Here is a 16,715-nt window from a genome sequence, read left to right on the forward strand (position 1 = left end):
GGAGTCTCTTTCTCCCTGTGCGTATCATGTGCGCACAAAATAGCTGTTTGGTTAGTTATTGAAATTGCTCTTTATTAATCACCCCAGCTGTTACATTTGCAGCTGAAGGAAGACTAGCCTTTGGGTAAAAAAAATGCCTTGCTGCAAGACAAAAGCACCTAGTCTGAGAAGATTCTGGCATTAAAAGAAAAAAGCTTCTAGGTAGAACTGACAGATGATTGCTTGTTTCTTTTTAAGGCTAATAATAATAATAATAATAATAATAATAATAATAATAATAATAATAATAATAATAAGAAGAAGAAGAAGAAGAAGAAGAAGAAGAAGAAGAAGAAGAAGAAGAAGAAGAAGAAGAAGAAGAAGAAGAAGAAGAAGAAGAAGAAGAAGAAGAAGAAGAAGAAGAAGAAGAAGAAGTTGGAAGGTACCTTGGAGGTCATCTAGTCCAACCCCCTGCTCAGGCAGGAAACCCTATATCATTTCAGGCAAATGGCTGTCCAGTCTCTTCTTTAAAACCTCCAGTGTTGGAGCATTCACCACTTCTGGAGGCAGGTTGTTCCACTGGTTAATTGTTCTAACTGTCAGGAAGTTTCTCCTTAGTTCTAGGTTGCTTCTCTCCTTGACTAGTTTCCATCCGTTGCTTCTTGTCCTGCTTTCAGGTGCTTTGGAGAATAGCTTGACTCCCTCTTCTTTGTGGCAGCCCCTGAGATATTGGAACACTGCTATCATGTCACCCCTCACCCTTCTCTTCGTTAAACTAGAGAAGAGTGAGGGGTGACATGATAGCAGTAAAGAAGATGGGATGCTTTCAATATTATCTTTTTACTGAGCCTTTTCTATATCATCCGCTCCTCCATTTTCGCCATAATTGGTACATTCCACTGGTCTTTCTTCAACAAAACAGTATAACTGTTTTTCAAATAGTAATATTAAGATGCATGAACTTCAACCCTCAGAAATCCCCAATCAGCAGGCTGACTGGGAACTTTTTAGAGTTTTAAATCCACATATTTTAAAATTGTAAAGTTTTGAAAATCACTGAGATAACTTGAGGGTGGGCATGTGATTCTCAGGTGGTGTCCCGACCAGACCTGCCTGCATCATATATATTCAGAGCAAATCCCTACATAATTGTTGCTCCATCTTAGCTTGTTAGCATTTGCAAGGTCTATGGTAGAGCAACATTTTTCTGTAAAGATAGAATAATGTGGGAAATCTACAACCAGATTTGAAACCGTATAATTATTGTTTGTTCAAATAATGCGACCATGTTTTTTTCAGAAGGCATTTCTACATCTGCCACCAGATGCTGTTATGTTTTTCAAACATGATATCAAACCAAACCAGATCACCTAGTATAATTTGCATTACATCTGTCCTAAGCGCAAAGCAGGACCTTAAAGAGTTTGCAGAATTGACAAGGGAGCAAAATCAAATTACACATTAAATTGAATAGATGATGATGGTGAGAGAGATGATAGACAATATGAAAGTAAACATGCACCCATTTAGCAGATATGGGATCCTACACATTCACAGCAAGAAACTCTGAAAAGTCACACATTAGGTAAGTGTATTGTATTTCTGTGCTTTTTTATATATTCCAGGAGCTGTTAGAATAGATCTCCAGTAATGGCTGCAGTGGTTCCAATTGGGTGTTCCTTTGCTTGGTTTCCTGATTGACCCCAATTATTTTTGCTTGGCTTTGAAGTGGGGGCTAAAGCACACAGGTGATGATATGCAGCAATGGGAGCTTACATAGAAAAGGTAGAAGGAAGTTGGTATTAGCTGGCAAACCACAAATTTGAGGAGGTCAGGTGCCTTAGCCTATTTGGCCTCAAAGTCATCTTGCTCTGTGACTTCACTTGTCATGCTAAAAAGATCTGTTTTGCCTGCTCCATTTTGCTGCTGCTGTGTAATGTTTGTGTCATGGTTCTGACAGACAGAGATGAATAAAGCAGAACAATAAGGCTTGCAAATTCCTCAAAGAACATGTTTATTAGTTACAAAGTATTGGCACAGTCAAGAGTGAAACCAAGTCTGAATACACAAGTAACAATTTCCCAATACAAAGTTAAATGTCCCACCCCTAAAACTATGCAAGCAGCTACATTCCCCAATATGATTATTTGGCGGGCTTTTTATGCAACTCCCAGTCCCTAGTCTCAGGAGCAGCCGATAACCTTGGTTCCCATGGGACAAAAGATTTTGACTAATGAAGCGCCTGGGCAAACCCCCCCTCCCTCTGTTCTATGTGGCAACTTAGAATGAGAAGGAAAATGGCTGCCAGCCATGCTCATTTGTAGAGTTGACAGTTTGCTTGTCAGCAGAACCACCAGAGGTTTCAAAGCAGGGAATGCACTCTTTGCCTGGGTAACATAACCACCACAGCTAGCAATGTAATTAAAAACAAAAACAAAATCCTCCATCACAGGCTGCCTGCTATCCACATAATAGGCATTGAGGAAGCTGATTTTTTGGCTCCTAGTTGCACTAAGATTGTTCCCTTTTTCTTGAAAGATGGTGGCACATTTAGGAGTCTTGTTCATATTCTTTCTGCAGCATAAGTATAATCTGAGGTGGGGACCTTATCTCTTATCACAGAACAATGGGTACAGCCCATAAAGCCCTAGTACTAGGGATTTATTGGAGACACAATTAGCCTTTAGACTGACTGGTCTTGGGATTCTGTTTCCTCTGCAGCCTACTTTGTGGCTCAAATCCCAAGGTTGACCTAGTTCAGGGGTAGGCAACCTTGGCTCTTTTATGAGTCATGGACTTTAACTCCCAGAATTCCTGAGCCAGCATAGCTGGCTCAGGAATTCTGGGAGTTGAAGTACATGAGTCATAAAAGAGCCAAGGTTGCCTACCCCTGACCTAGTTCAAGGATCAGAGAGTCAGTGTTTATAAATTCTTTCTAATCAGGCATTAGGGGTAGCTTTTGGTATCCTACATAAAGGAAAGTCCCATGGTGAATCCTTGGATCAGGCAGATGATCAGGTAATGATGAAAGCTGATTGTGGCTTGTTGGAATGTCAAACTGACTCAGTAACAAAGATAAGACACAGTCCCACAGGGGAACTCATAGACAGAGCACAAAATGTTAGGCAAGTGGCAGTGGTTCTACTTCTAGGCAGAGTAGAACCACTTCATCTTTAAGGGCAGGCATACTGGCTTGGGAATTCTTGGAATTGAAGTCCACACACCTTAAAGTGGCCAAAGTTGGGAAATCTTATCTTAAGAGTATGCAAAGAACCTTTCTGCACATGGAGAAGGAACATGTGAGGAAGAATGAACTATTTCAGCGAATCATCAGGTAGCAGAGCAAAACTAAAGCCAAGCAGTGTGGTTGCATTATTTCAGAGCAGTATTATGCATCTCCCAGCAAGAGCTGCTTTAGTAAATGTTTCAGAAGCCAGGGTTATGTAAGCATTTAATCTAAAAACATGTTTGTTTTTAAGTAAAATCGTACAATTTGAGCATCACCAAATGCTGAAAGAAAATGGAGAATAAGCTGAAAAGTTCTGACAGCTATGACACAATGGTCTGACCCCAGGCTCAAAAATATAGAAACAGGGGGGTGGGGTGTAAAATGAGAATAATGCACATTTAATATCAACTTGAGAGACAGTAGGGCCACTGTATTTTGGCAGGCACAAAGGATACAAGGAGATATACTTCAAGAGGGATAATATGAAGCAATGCACATAGACAAGCTTGCTGCCTGAAGTCAAGACCTTCAGGCAGGAAAAATTCACACTACAGTGTTCGATTGCTGGGGGACAGAGTCCCACACAACAGAACAAATTTACCTGGACACCATAAAAAACCCAGAATGTTTTAGCCATTGCCCATGCTGCCTGGGATTTCCAACAGTTGTTTCACACACCTTGAGGGCACACAGATTCTGAAAAATATTCTCTAATTTTTATGTTCCATATGAATTACCATTATGAGGAAAAACCTTTTCAGTAAGTTTGCCATGCTTCTTATAGGAAAGCCGGAAATTAGAAGTGGGGGTGAAGAAAAAAAAACATTCAAATGAGAAATATTGGAGTATAAAATTCCTGTCTTTTATCTAATATAACTGGCATAATGGCCTAGATTTCCCCTTACAAAATATATTGTCTGTCATCTATCTTCCATAAATACAGGCAGAACTTCACATATCCCAGGGTCAATGTGTAATAAGACATTGCACTTCTTATAGCTACCTTTCCTGGACTGCTAGGAACCACAATGACCCACTTCCCTGAAAGGTTTTGTGTAGGTTCTGATCCTGCTATGTTTTAAATGTGAAAATTCCGCCTCAAGAGGTATTCCGTATACAAGCTATATGGGTGATGTGGCTGAAGAATCCAAGTCTTCATTCAACCCTATCCCCTAATTTTATGAACAGAATATTTTCCCCTTATAAAAGATTGTCTATTATTTAAATACAAATGCTTCATTTAATACAGGCAGTCCTCTATTTATGACCACAACTGAGCTCCAAATTTCTGTTGTTAAATGAGACATTTGTTAAGTGAGTTTTGCCCCAGCTTACGACCTTTCTTGCCACAGTTGTTAAGTGAATCACTGCAGTTGATACGTTAGTAACCCAGTTGTTAAGTGAATCTGGTTTCCCCATTGACTTTGTCAGAAGGTCATAAAAGGGGATCACATGACTCCAGGACATTGCAACTGTCATAAATATGAATCAAGTCCAAAGCATCCACATTTTGATTACATGATCATAGGGATGCTGCAAAGGTCATAACTTTGAAAAACGGTCATAAATCACTTTTTTCAGTGCTTGTATAACATTGAATGCTCACTAAACAAAGTTGTAAGTCAAGGACTACTCGTATAACAAAGACTCCCTTTAAGTTGACTTCAACTTCTGATGACTTCAAGGAATGTTTGTGCAGCTTCTTAAAATTTGTTTGTCATTATTTTCTTCCAGGATGATTTTTGACTTCACAATCTAGCCTATAGCCTTGGTATTTTTGGTGGCTCCCATCCAGGTACTGAAGAGGACTTGCCACATTCAGTTTTTGAAGATCAAGCAAGGATGGGTGTGTGCTGCCATCTAGCTAGGATCCTTTAAGATTCAAAATTGTATAAATTATTTAGACCAAGGGTAGGCCTGCAGGGGATGGGGAATTGATATGGTGATGGTATGTGGGCAGGGTTTGGGGGATTAGTGTTTTTTTTTAAAAAAAAAACAAGTTTTATTAATTTTCTAATTTTACATCCAAATATTTATGAAGCAATGTGGTGATTGGATAGTCAAAAGTCCAATAACAAAATCTTTTTGTACATAGCTCAGGGTACGTCAACAAAAATTCCTTCTCCAATTCCCTTAGTCACAATATCAAAATCAAATTAATACATTTCTGGTTGTAACACAGTCAATTAGAGCTAAAAAACTTTAATTTTCAGGTAACCCACATTTCCCCTATTTCATTATATAGTAATTATCATATCTGAAATACATACATTGTTCATTTAAGTGCATTCATGTTTTATTTCAAAAACATATTCTATTTGTCATCTTTGTAGTTCATCAATGATTAACAAATTATCTTTTGTTGTGTCATTCCAAGTTCTATAATATAATACAAAGTTATGTTCTAGTAGCTAATTTTCATTCCCTTAGAAATCTAGGTCCTAAATATAAAATCAGTTTATATCTTTTAACAGTTCCCCTTGGCCCATTAAAAGAGATTTTAAGCTTTATTATTACAAATTCCAATGTTAAGAAAAAACCCATTTTTTAAATCTAACTAGCTTTCTTTTTGTGCCAGGCAGGCTTCCATATCATTGCCTTTTAACTTCTCAAATGTGTCTCCCTTTCTTCCTACACACATTGTATGAATCCAGGGAGACCATCCGGTTGTCAATTTTTCAAAGAGAGCAACCCCTTTATAGTCATTGAATTGTCGCTCTAATAAATCAAATCTCCATGTTTGGGGTAGTATTGTCATTAATTCAGTCTGGTCTTCTTCTTCTTCCACTCCCATCTGGCTTAGGTAAGAGGTCATGTCCGGTGTTATAGTTATTGTTTGGTTGGTTAGATTCTTAATGTACTGTATTTGGAGGCCTTTGGCATCCTCCATCTTAGTATTGCTTTCTTCAGCTTCTGTTGTTTGTTGAATTGTAGGTTTTATAGTTAAAATCAAAGTTTGGGCATCAAGGCTCTCAGTAGATTGTACTTGTGGTTCTTTAGAGTCCCCTATTTTGTTGTTGATTTCCTCCTCTTCTGTTAGTTTTTGGGTTGTCAATTCATCAGTTGAAGTCAGAGTCTCATTTGGTGAGTTTATGCTGTCAGATTTGTCTTTCAGTTTGGCTTTCATTTGTTCAGTCATTGCCAGGATTGTTTCAAGTATAAGTCAAGTGGTGGAATATATTCCTCCATTTCTTTGATGTTTACAGATAGTATAGGTCTTTAGTGGCGGCTATTTTGATAAGAGTCAGTGAATGTCCACCTCCACTATTCCTAAAGGTTGTTTTCGGTGCCAGGTGTTCCCAATTCTTATCTTTAAAGATAATGTCAAGGAAAAATCTGTGTTACAGCCAGATCTCACGATAAAGAAAAGGTTTACTTGCTATACCAGGTTTCGCCACAAGATGTCCTCAATAGCATGTAAAATAACATGTAAAATCTTTTTCCAGACTAATATGAGGCTTTTATCCAATTAATCCATTTTCTTCTTTTCCCCTTCTTTCACAGCTTAAGCAGTAAATAGGGTAGTAGGTCCCCGCAGAAATAAGAACTTTTTAGTGGCCCAAAAATTTCAAAAGTACAAATAAGGTTGCTTAATTATTTAACTTAGTCATTTGATTTCTTTTGAGGCTTTAAAATTTTTGTTCCCCAAGTAAGCAGTCGCCGATCTTTCAAGAGAGGGGGAGGAGATTTTCAAAAGAGTCCCACAGGAAAGTAATTAGGGAAATAAGAAAGGTAAGATCTCACCCAAATCCTCCATATTGCTTTGTTGTGCTTGATGGTAATTTTGGCTTTCAGCAAGGAACGGCTTAACGATCGGCCATGTTGATGGCCGATCTCTTCTTCAGACCACAGGAGCTGCTCCAAATCAGAGGGCTGCCGCCCTTCTGCGATCACAGGGAGGGCCTCCTCACAGTGGTACTCCCTCCCGGGCAACTTTCAACCCTTTTCAGGGTCCTCCAAGGAAGAAGAGCGTCCTTCCCGCGCATCCGCCAGCACCGCACGCGCAAACCGGAAGCCGGGGATTAGTGTTTTTGATGAACAAACTTAAAGGAAGAGCTACAAACACATCCCAAAATGGAGTGGTCAAGAATTGCTCTTCCTTTTAGTTTGCCACTTTGGTAATTTTTTTTCAGTTAAAAAAGAAGGTTGAGAGATGGAGACAGGTTGGTCTTCTCTAGTTTCTTTGTATGCTGTCTTCTGTTATTTCTATGTTCTCCTAATTTTAATAAGACTTCTTAATTTGAAACTTGGGAATATGACTGCAGACTTTTGACAATTTAAGGATTTTTTCATTTCTGTATAACTATAACCAAGCAGACACATATATAGACGAAATTCAGTCAATGCGACTGGGAATTTAACCAAATAAATAGTTCTCTTCCAAATGGAAATATAGCTTCCTGTTCCTCATCTTAATGGCCACAAATGTATATTCTAGCATCACAAGCTAAATCTCTTGCACTTTTATTTTATACAGTAAAATGTATAGTTTGCATTTATTCTTTTCCTGGTCTCCAGACTAGGAGCCAGTGAAGTCAGGCACTAATTTGTGTTTTTTCAGTGGGTTTAAATGGTTTAGTTGAGTGTTTTATAGCATTTATTTTATTGCTTAAATTCCTCAAAATTTTCCTCCAAGGGCCCTAGGCTAACCATTTTTAGAGTATGATCTTGATATAGTATACAAAGCATGGCATGACCCTCAAGCCACAATAATTATGCAGTTCTGACAAAGTACATGCCTATATAGCTTTGCAAGTGTACATTCTGCCAGCGAACTTGAAATTTCCAAGCTGGTGCCCTCTATATTCTTGGGACTAAAATCTTAAATAACCTTCTTTTCCAGCTAAGAAAAAAATAAGCAGATATTTTTTCTAACTGATGCATAGTATATAGTTCAGCTTTTCCCCAGTTTGGCACACCTTAAGGTAATGGGAGTACCAGAATTCCCACCTCCCAGAAAATGACCAGGCTGGCTTAGGAATTCTGAACTTTATATGCTTACATATTTGGAGGGCACCAGGTTGAAGAAAACTGTACTGTGACATTCTAGGTGTTAAGACAATTCCTGTTTTCATCTTACTAGTTGGCCAAAATGAGGTATGTTAGTACATGCATGGATGGGGCTAATACTGTACGTAAGTCTTTGCCCGCAGCAATGAAGTCCTATCTATTAAAAAAGGATAACTTTGCAGTCCCTATAATCTGAAGGATCCCTACTTTATTGCTCTTTTGGAAGACCATGAACAAACTGGCTGTTCCCCAGACATTGGGTGGCTAGGGTGGGGATTCAGCTGTGAGGTCTTTTGGTCTGGTGCCTGCAGGAAGGGTGGTTTTGCTTTTATCCTTGTTTTTATTCATTGTTATGAGCTACCTAGGATCAGTATACAAGATAGCCAGTCATGTAAATTCTGAAGAGATAAAGGATATAGTTTAAGCTGCAATCCCACATACATCTAAGATTACCCTCCAATAATCTCAATAGGCTTTACTCTGCCCTTTACCCCATAAACTTTCCAGATAAATATTAGACCTAGTCAGAAATCTTTGTTTCTAAAGTTGCTTCACCCAAAGCTCATTCAATGTAATCCAAGACATTGGGCCTCAACCCTCATCTGAAATGTAAAAATTCACTGAAGCAAGGACCATCACAACCTCCCTAAAGGTTGGTGTCTTGTAGGGATGTTCCACTGTAACATCTATCATTTCCAACCAGAACTGCTGCTGTACACAGTTGATATAAGTTATAGCCCAATGGACCCAAAGCAATAATTCCCAACCTGTGACCCAGGAATAACAGGGAATCTGACGGAGTACCTCAGATGGACCCCATTACAATATATAAAATGGGACACTTGTAAATATTTGAGCCAGATATCCAATGATTTGCCTTCACACAAAGGAGTTTTGTTTCTCCCTTCTTTAGTATTCCTATTTATATTGTAAATTCATACTGTTAATTTACACAGGAAAATATTTTCATTATTTAGAAACATAGACAACGGACAGAAGAAAAAGATCTAGTGGTATTTTCACTTGTGCTCCCTAGAGAATGGATAAAACCACCAAAACTATATGAGGGATGGTCTTTAATAATAATAATAATAATAATAATAATAATAATAATAATAATAATAATAATAATAATAATAATAATAATAATAATAATAATAATAATAATAATAATAATAATTTTATTTGTATACCGCACTTCTCCCGAAGGACTCAGGGCGGTGAACAAGGGCAATACATGTTAAAAAACAAGAATACAAAAGTTAAAAGAGATTAAACAAGATGCCCCAAAACTATAACAATAAGTTAAAATACATAAAAAACAATAAAACCCAAACCCATCACCCATCAGGCCAGGCTGGCTTGTTCGAACAGGTAGGTCTTTAGATCGCGCCGGAAGGAGTGAAGGTTGGGCGCCATCTGGAGCTCAACCGGAAGATGGTTCCATAAATCCAGCGCGCCCACAGAGAACGCCCTCCCCCTGGGGGCCACCAGTAGACATTCTTTGACCGGTGGCACCCTGAGGAGGCCCTCTCTGCGGGAGCGCACTGGGCGGAGGGAAGTTGATGCCGGCCGCAGGTGCTCCCTGAGGTATTCCGGACCCATGCCATGAAGGGCTTTGTAGGTCATTACCAGCACCTTGAATCTGGTAATGATCTGGGAGAAATGGACTGTCTTTGTTAAAAGAATAAAACCAGGCCTCTTGCAACGTCTGGGAAGTTGTTCAAATCCAGGGAAATTAAATGTTAACATATGTTAACATATTCTTCAAGCACTCAAGGAGGATTTGGACATAATAGAAGAAACAACACTGAAATGTGGCTTGAAAGGTACTTTTCAGAGAAATATGAATGCTTTTTAAAATAACTCTGATTTTTAAGATTTTTAAACTTTTTTCTTTGCTGTTTTTTGTTTTCTTTGATTTTTAAGGTATTTTGATTTCCACAGGTTTTGTTTAATAAAAATTGAATGGTATCCTGAGAGCTATTATCTGTAAAGTGACTAATAAATATTTGAAATAAGAAGTAAATCAATTTGCAGAGGACTTACGAAGTTGCTTTTTGTAACAAATGGAGAAAGACTTGCCTCCTTTCCAGATTATTGGCTGCTTAAATGTCAATTTGAAGCCTTTAAGAGACTGAAATTGCATCCATTCAAAAGTCATTGACAAACGTGGAAGAAAAAAAGAGTAAATTATTAAGGATTTTCTTAGCACCCAGATAGAATGGAACCAGGTTTGAACCTCTACATTTAATTTACTGCAATACTGCTTCCTTTTTGCTTGCCACATGCACCAGGTTTAGTTCATCCCTCTTTTCCTAACTACCTCTTTTCCTGGTGCACAAAGGTTCTCATTGCTTTTTATAGTTCCCAATGGTTGCTTTAATCACATATGTTTTTCACTGAATAAACTTTCTTAGCTATATCTGGGTCATTCATTTTCATGAGCATATACCAAAACAGCTAATTTTATTTTAGCATATTTTAGCATTATTTTGCAAATATACGCAGAAGAGAAATCTGGCTGTTGAAAGGAAAATACTATAGAAAATACTACAAACCAACTTGGCGCTTTTGCTTTCCTTTTAAGAATACATTAGGTCAGTGATGGCAAACCTTTTAGAGACCGAGTGTCCACACTGCAACCCAAAACCCACTTATGTATCGTCGGGTGCCAGGTGGGCGTGGCCCATTGGGTGGGTGTGTCCCATTGGGTGGGCATGGCTGCAGTGGTAAGAGCAGACTGGGTGGGACTAAAAAGTTCAATCAATCAATTCTAACTTTGCGAGATCTTTTTTTTCCCTGCAAGAAGTTGAAATTGATTGAACCTTTTCTTTTTTGCACACGGCGGTGGAAGCCTAAAGCCAAAAGGTTTTATAAAACCTAGCTGAAGGGCTAGGACTGGGGCGACGGTATGCGTGCCCACAGAGGGCTCAGCGTGCCACCTGTGGCACGTGTGCCATAGGTTCGTCACCACGGCATTAGGTGGTACCTATAGGGATTATTCTGTTTTAGTGGTTTAGTTCAGGGGTCCCCAACCGTGGGCTGTGGCCTATTGATCACTGGGCTGCATGAGTGGCTGGCTGGTGCACACATGTGCACACACCCCACTCGTGCATTGCCGCGAGCATTGTGGGCATTCATGGGCCCACTTGTGCGGGTGTTCATGCCCCCACTTGCACGAGTGTCGCAAGTGTTCATGGCCCTGCTTGTGCGGGCAACGGGTGTTCATGTGCGCATGCGCACGCATGTGTTCATCCTCCCACAAAACCATTCCTTCTTTCTCCCCTTCCCCCCGCTCCAGGCTGCCAACCCCAAAATGTTGGGGAACTCTGGTTTAGTTGATCAAATGCATTTCAGACACTTTATAAGAAGATGAAGGAGGATCCTTTGTCTAGATCACTGTTAATGAGACAAAGCTTACAACATGCCTCAGTTATGTAATGCAGGAGATGGACTTTATGCTCTAAACATCAAAATTAGTTCAAGAAAGAGCACGTACCATGTCTAACCACAATTAGAACATTTAAAAATGGTAAACATTTTACTTGATTATGAGATATTGCTAGGATGATTTATCTATTATTCCTATAGTCTGCTGTACCAACAATTATTTTCTTTATAAAAATAAAAAAATTATTTTAAAATACACCCAGTGAAACAGTGATGATAATTGGTGATCCAACAAACTCAGACAAAACGAAAATTGCCAGTGTTATACTGTAATAATACTCTTTATGTTTACACACATTTTCTAAAAACCTGCTAAAAACATGGACTGTTCATAGTCCACTTCAGCGGTAAAAGTAAATGCATTCATATTACAAAAAAACCAGTTGTCCCTAACCAAAGTTTAAGAAGCTGGAAAATATACATATATATGCCAAGACTAGAATTCAATATGCTGTTTGTGAGTCTTCCATTTGCAGTACTGCAAACAGTGCTTAAATGAAAATTCTAGCTTGCGCAGTGCTGCTGTTCACTGGGAAATTCTGTTAAGCATCAGTTATTGTTATTCTCTTAAGCTCTCCAAATAAAACAGCTGGAATCACAATCAAGCAGGACTAATGGGTAGCTGCAGGAAAGTAAGAGTGCTCTCCAGGAAGGCAATTCTTAAAAAACGGTAGGTGAATGCCAAGCCTACACACAGTAGAAAAAATAGACTTAGAAGGAGGAAGCAGAGGGGACTGAGATCAGATTGATAGGATAGGAAAAGAAGAACAAGCAGCAGGAAATTAAATTGCTAAAAAGATTCCTTTTTCAAAGTTTAAGAGGTGCTTGTGAAATTGGAGCAACATAATTTTGCACAACAATCATTTTTTTCAGCAGACATAAATTACTTGGCAGAGTATCTTGAACTGTGGGATGATTCCTGGCTATTCGCCTTCATTGCCTGGTAACACACAGGTCATCTTCTTTCATAGAGTTGCCTGTATAACTGGCAAAGTAGCAACTTGTGAGGGAGGGGTGTGTGTGATGTGTGTGTGTGTGTGTGTGTGTGTGTGTGTGTGTGTGTGTGTGTGTGTGACATTAGCTATCCTTCCGAAAAGGGAGTTTCCTTTTATCCTTAGCAGCATTCCTTTTCCTCTTCTTGTTCAGGAAACTCTCCAGCTTCCCACTTTTCTTCAGTTCTTTGTATTTCTCAGCAAGTTCCATTTTCTGCATTTCAGCTGTAGATGTCAAGAAAGGATGGAAGTCTTAATTCATAAGTGTTCATAATACCCAAAACAATTATTTTCCATAACCTAAGCTTGATTTCCCCTTCACTGTTTTTGCCTGCCAACATAATCGTTCAAACTTGGTCCTATAAATCATGTGACACAGACATTAGTAACTAATTGCTATGAAAATAACATCGAAAAACTTAAATTTAAGTACTGGCAGTGGCTATCCTAAACCATTCCTCATTCAAAAATGTTGAGAATAATTTAGTAATTTAGAGAATGATTCAATAATTTAGAGAAAGTAAAACGCTGCCGGTGCAGGCATGTTGGATGCCACGCGCACACACTGTTTACAGCACAAACAGTGCTACCATCCATCTGGCCTTTTTAACAAATGTCATCAAGGGCTCCACTGACTTGGTGACAATGATGAAGATACACACAAATAAAGTCCTTACTCTTCAATCAACCAGCACAAATAGGTCTCCTACTATTTATTATTAATACATGAAGGGGATCACATTAAGGTCGTCAGTAGAGCAGCTATTATCCTATGTGGCAGACATGTCAAACACAAGGCCCGGGGGCCGGATCCGGCCCGTGAAGTGGTATCATGTGGCCCGTGAAGCCATCCTGGAAACAGTGAGGGAATGGCCCCCACTGCCTTGGCCCTGGCCCAGAGACCCTCCTTCTGCCAGAGACCCTCAGATCTGTCCCACTCCTGCCCAGGCCCCCATAGGCACCCTTGATGCGAATGATGTAGAGCTGGCCATGCCCACCCAGTAGGCCATATGCACTCTAGTCACGCCCACCCAGTAGGCCACGCCCACCCAGGCCACACCCACCCGGCCCCTTGAGGGCAACCGTAATGCTGATGCGGCCCTCAATGAAATTGAGTTTGACACCCCTGCTATGTGGGGAAAGCTTACATTTCTTTAGGAAGAAGGGCTTCTTCCCTTGCTTGGCCAACTCTCTTTGCTGCCTCTTGAATGCCAGGGAATTTTCTCTCTTCTTCTGGTATTTTCTCTGTGCTTCTTCCTGTTGTGTCTAAGGAACAAAGAAGGGCAAGAAAGAAAAAATTTGCCTCGTGGTTTTATGATCAATTCTCTCTATAGCTTTGTTTCTGCCAGTTGTCTGCGCTTCAGAAAGGTAAACTGGCTGTTTAAATTCTCTTTGGCACCAACTCACCATTCGCTTAAGGAGCTGCTGCAACTTGTTCTGCTCTTCCACATTTTTGCTTTTCTTCAGTTGCTTCTGAATAACCTGCAAAACAGGAAAACACCAACTCTCTAGGGATATCTGTTTTCATTCTGAAGGAAGAAATGCAGGACACTGTTACATTATTACCTCTTTTTCCTTCTTCCTCACATCATTTAAGAAACTATATGTTTTTTCAAAAACTTCTGGTTTATATTCCCCAGAGAGGTCATCAAAACGAGGATCTCGGGACACCTGTGGAGGAGGAAATAGGATCAATACTAGCATCTTAGCAATGTCAGAAAAATAATATTTGTGGGTTCTAGGAAGCCCATATTTGGGGGGCACGATTTATTTATTTTTATTTTTTATTTTAATTCCATTTATATCCCACCCTTCTCCGAAGACTCAGGGCGGCTTACAAGCTTAGCAGTAGCCTTCATTCTATGTATGTGCCTGCTTATTAGGGCTTTCACACACACCCCAAGCGGCATTATTACAAAGTCAGCTTAATTGCCCCCAACAATCTGGGTCCTCAGATACCAGTTTGTTCATATCCCTTTCCTTCATTTCATCCTCTTCAGCATTTCGCTTTCGAAATTAAAAAGCTTCTCAAATATTGAAATCAATATTCATTTCATTATTCCAAATAAGTTTCATGCTCAAATATTCAAATATTCTCCCAGTATATTTATCGCTCATTCTTTTTTTTTTAACTACAAAGATCTGTAGGATACCCACCTTTTTCTTAACAGGCACGACTTGCCGCAAAAAAGGTACTGGCAATTTGGCTGAAGTTTCCAGAGGCCTGCAGAACAGGAAAATAAACACAATCTTTTTTTGTGGAAAAAAAGATGCATGGAATTTTAGAAATTTGTGGCTTGATTCTTAAAACTACTTCTCTGAATACAATAAATAAGTATCAATGTATGCCGTCAGGACACAAAATATATGCTTGCAATTGTTTTTATGAGCCAAACGTCTTCCATTCATTAGGCTTTAGAAGGATTGAATAACCAGAGTATACAGGCTTCTCTTAAGAATGTGTTTCACAGAGGCAGCTTTGTACTGATCAGATAAGAATTGTTCTGTTAGTCAGTGGCCTGATGTAACCTAATAGCCCAGACAGCTTCCTCCAAGCTCACACAGCTGTGCTTTGCAAAGAAGTTTCTAGCTTAGGCAAAGCTGACAAGACTCTGTGACTAATAAAGGGAAACCAAACTATATCCTTCAATATGCTTTTAGGACTTGCTGCATCCACAGCACTGAAATCACTTCTCATCAACTACCTGTAAGCGTATCTTCTCCTTCATAAAGAACTTTAAAACAAATTGTCCTATATAAGGCGTCTAGTCCATGGGGTTGTCGGCTGGAATTTCCTGAACCTTGCAGAAAGGAGGAGACACTTGAAAAATCTAATAATATCTCAGAATTTAAGACTGCAAGATATAAAACTAACAACCCCTAGCTACATTACAGCCATTTCCAGGAAGACTAGCTCTTCAAGGTTACTTCTAAAAAAAATGGATAAATCTAGTTTTTTTAAAAGTGTGAGCAGTTGTCTTCCTTTCCTGCTGGCCATTATAAGAACTTCAGAATTGCTTTTTTTTCTTCTATCCTTTCCAATTTTAAAAATTAAGTTTAAAAGCATGGGTTGCCTTGTTTTGGGTGACCTAGGGCTCTATTTACTAAAGAGCAGGACAAATATATTTTAAATAAATAAAATCTAGCTTTAAAGGAAGAATATACCCAGTCCCTTAAAACTCTAGGAGGAGAGATTAAACAGAAATGTCCATTAATGTAAGTCTGACTTTAATATCTTACAGTATATATGACATCAAGAGGTTCACTGGCTTCAGAAGATACCATCTGTTATAGTTACAACTCTGTTAGTAATTGTCTTAGAATATCTGTATATTCAATTAGCGTATATCAGTTTTCTAAACCTCTTGCTACATATCAATAGTCTACAGAATTTCAGTTGATAAATGGCCTTCCTTTTAACTATTTATTGATTATTATATTCAAATGCATGCATACAATCTACCAAAATCTCAAAACCTTTTTGAGATGATAGAGGAAATGCAATCAAATTATCTGCTGAATTTTAGTTTCCCTGTCATTGTCAAAAGGGAATGATTTAATTTTCCTTTTTTTATTCACAACACAATTGTATTGTCTTAAGAAATAAGGACATGGATTTCTAATATTTTTCACTGTTGATTAAAATTAGCTCCACCACATAAATTACATATGAAAAGTTAAGCGTATGTTCTATATGGTACATTCTAGTGAGCTTTCAAAACTTACTATATAGCAAACTTAGAAACCCTACAAATTTACTGTATAGTAAATTCCGATCACTTTTACTAACCCACAACCCAAACAATGCAATAAATTTCCCTGACAGTTTTTCAGGCCTTGGATGGCACACTGCAAAATTAGTAATAGAATTAGGATTTCGTTTCATTTAGGTTTAATTAAATACAATTAATATGATTCCTCCCTACTAAACTATTTTCACTTTCTGATGTACTAAAAATAGAATTCGGATAGTAGCTTTTCGAGATCTCTAGGTGTCCCACCTAAGTTTTGAGGACACCAAATGCAGCTCTGAAGCAACAGATTATGCATCT

The 16,715-nt window shown here is 38.8% G+C and overlaps 1 protein-coding gene across 2 annotated transcripts in view; it reads right to left on the reverse strand.

Moving 5' to 3' along the window:
- Window positions 1–11,877: 11,877 nt before the first annotated feature.
- RRP36 (ribosomal RNA processing 36) overlaps window positions 11,878–16,715 on the reverse strand; it is a 33,576-nt gene continuing 28,738 nt past the window's right edge. For both annotated transcript variants that reach the window (XM_081324696.1, XM_081324697.1), the window contains exons 4-8: window positions 14,821–14,887; window positions 14,230–14,334; window positions 14,071–14,145; window positions 13,812–13,929; window positions 11,878–12,888 (exon numbers count right to left, since the gene is read on the reverse strand). In XM_081324696.1, coding sequence (XP_081180822.1) covers window positions 12,749–12,888; window positions 13,812–13,929; window positions 14,071–14,145; window positions 14,230–14,334; window positions 14,821–14,887 — 505 coding nt within the window. In that variant the 3' untranslated portion in view covers window positions 11,878–12,748. The remainder of the gene's footprint in view (window positions 12,889–13,811; window positions 13,930–14,070; window positions 14,146–14,229; window positions 14,335–14,820; window positions 14,888–16,715) is intronic.

This window comes from Vipera berus (genome assembly GCF_964194415.1).
Source record: "Vipera berus genome assembly, chromosome: 1".
NCBI lineage: Eukaryota > Metazoa > Chordata > Lepidosauria > Squamata > Viperidae > Vipera > Vipera berus.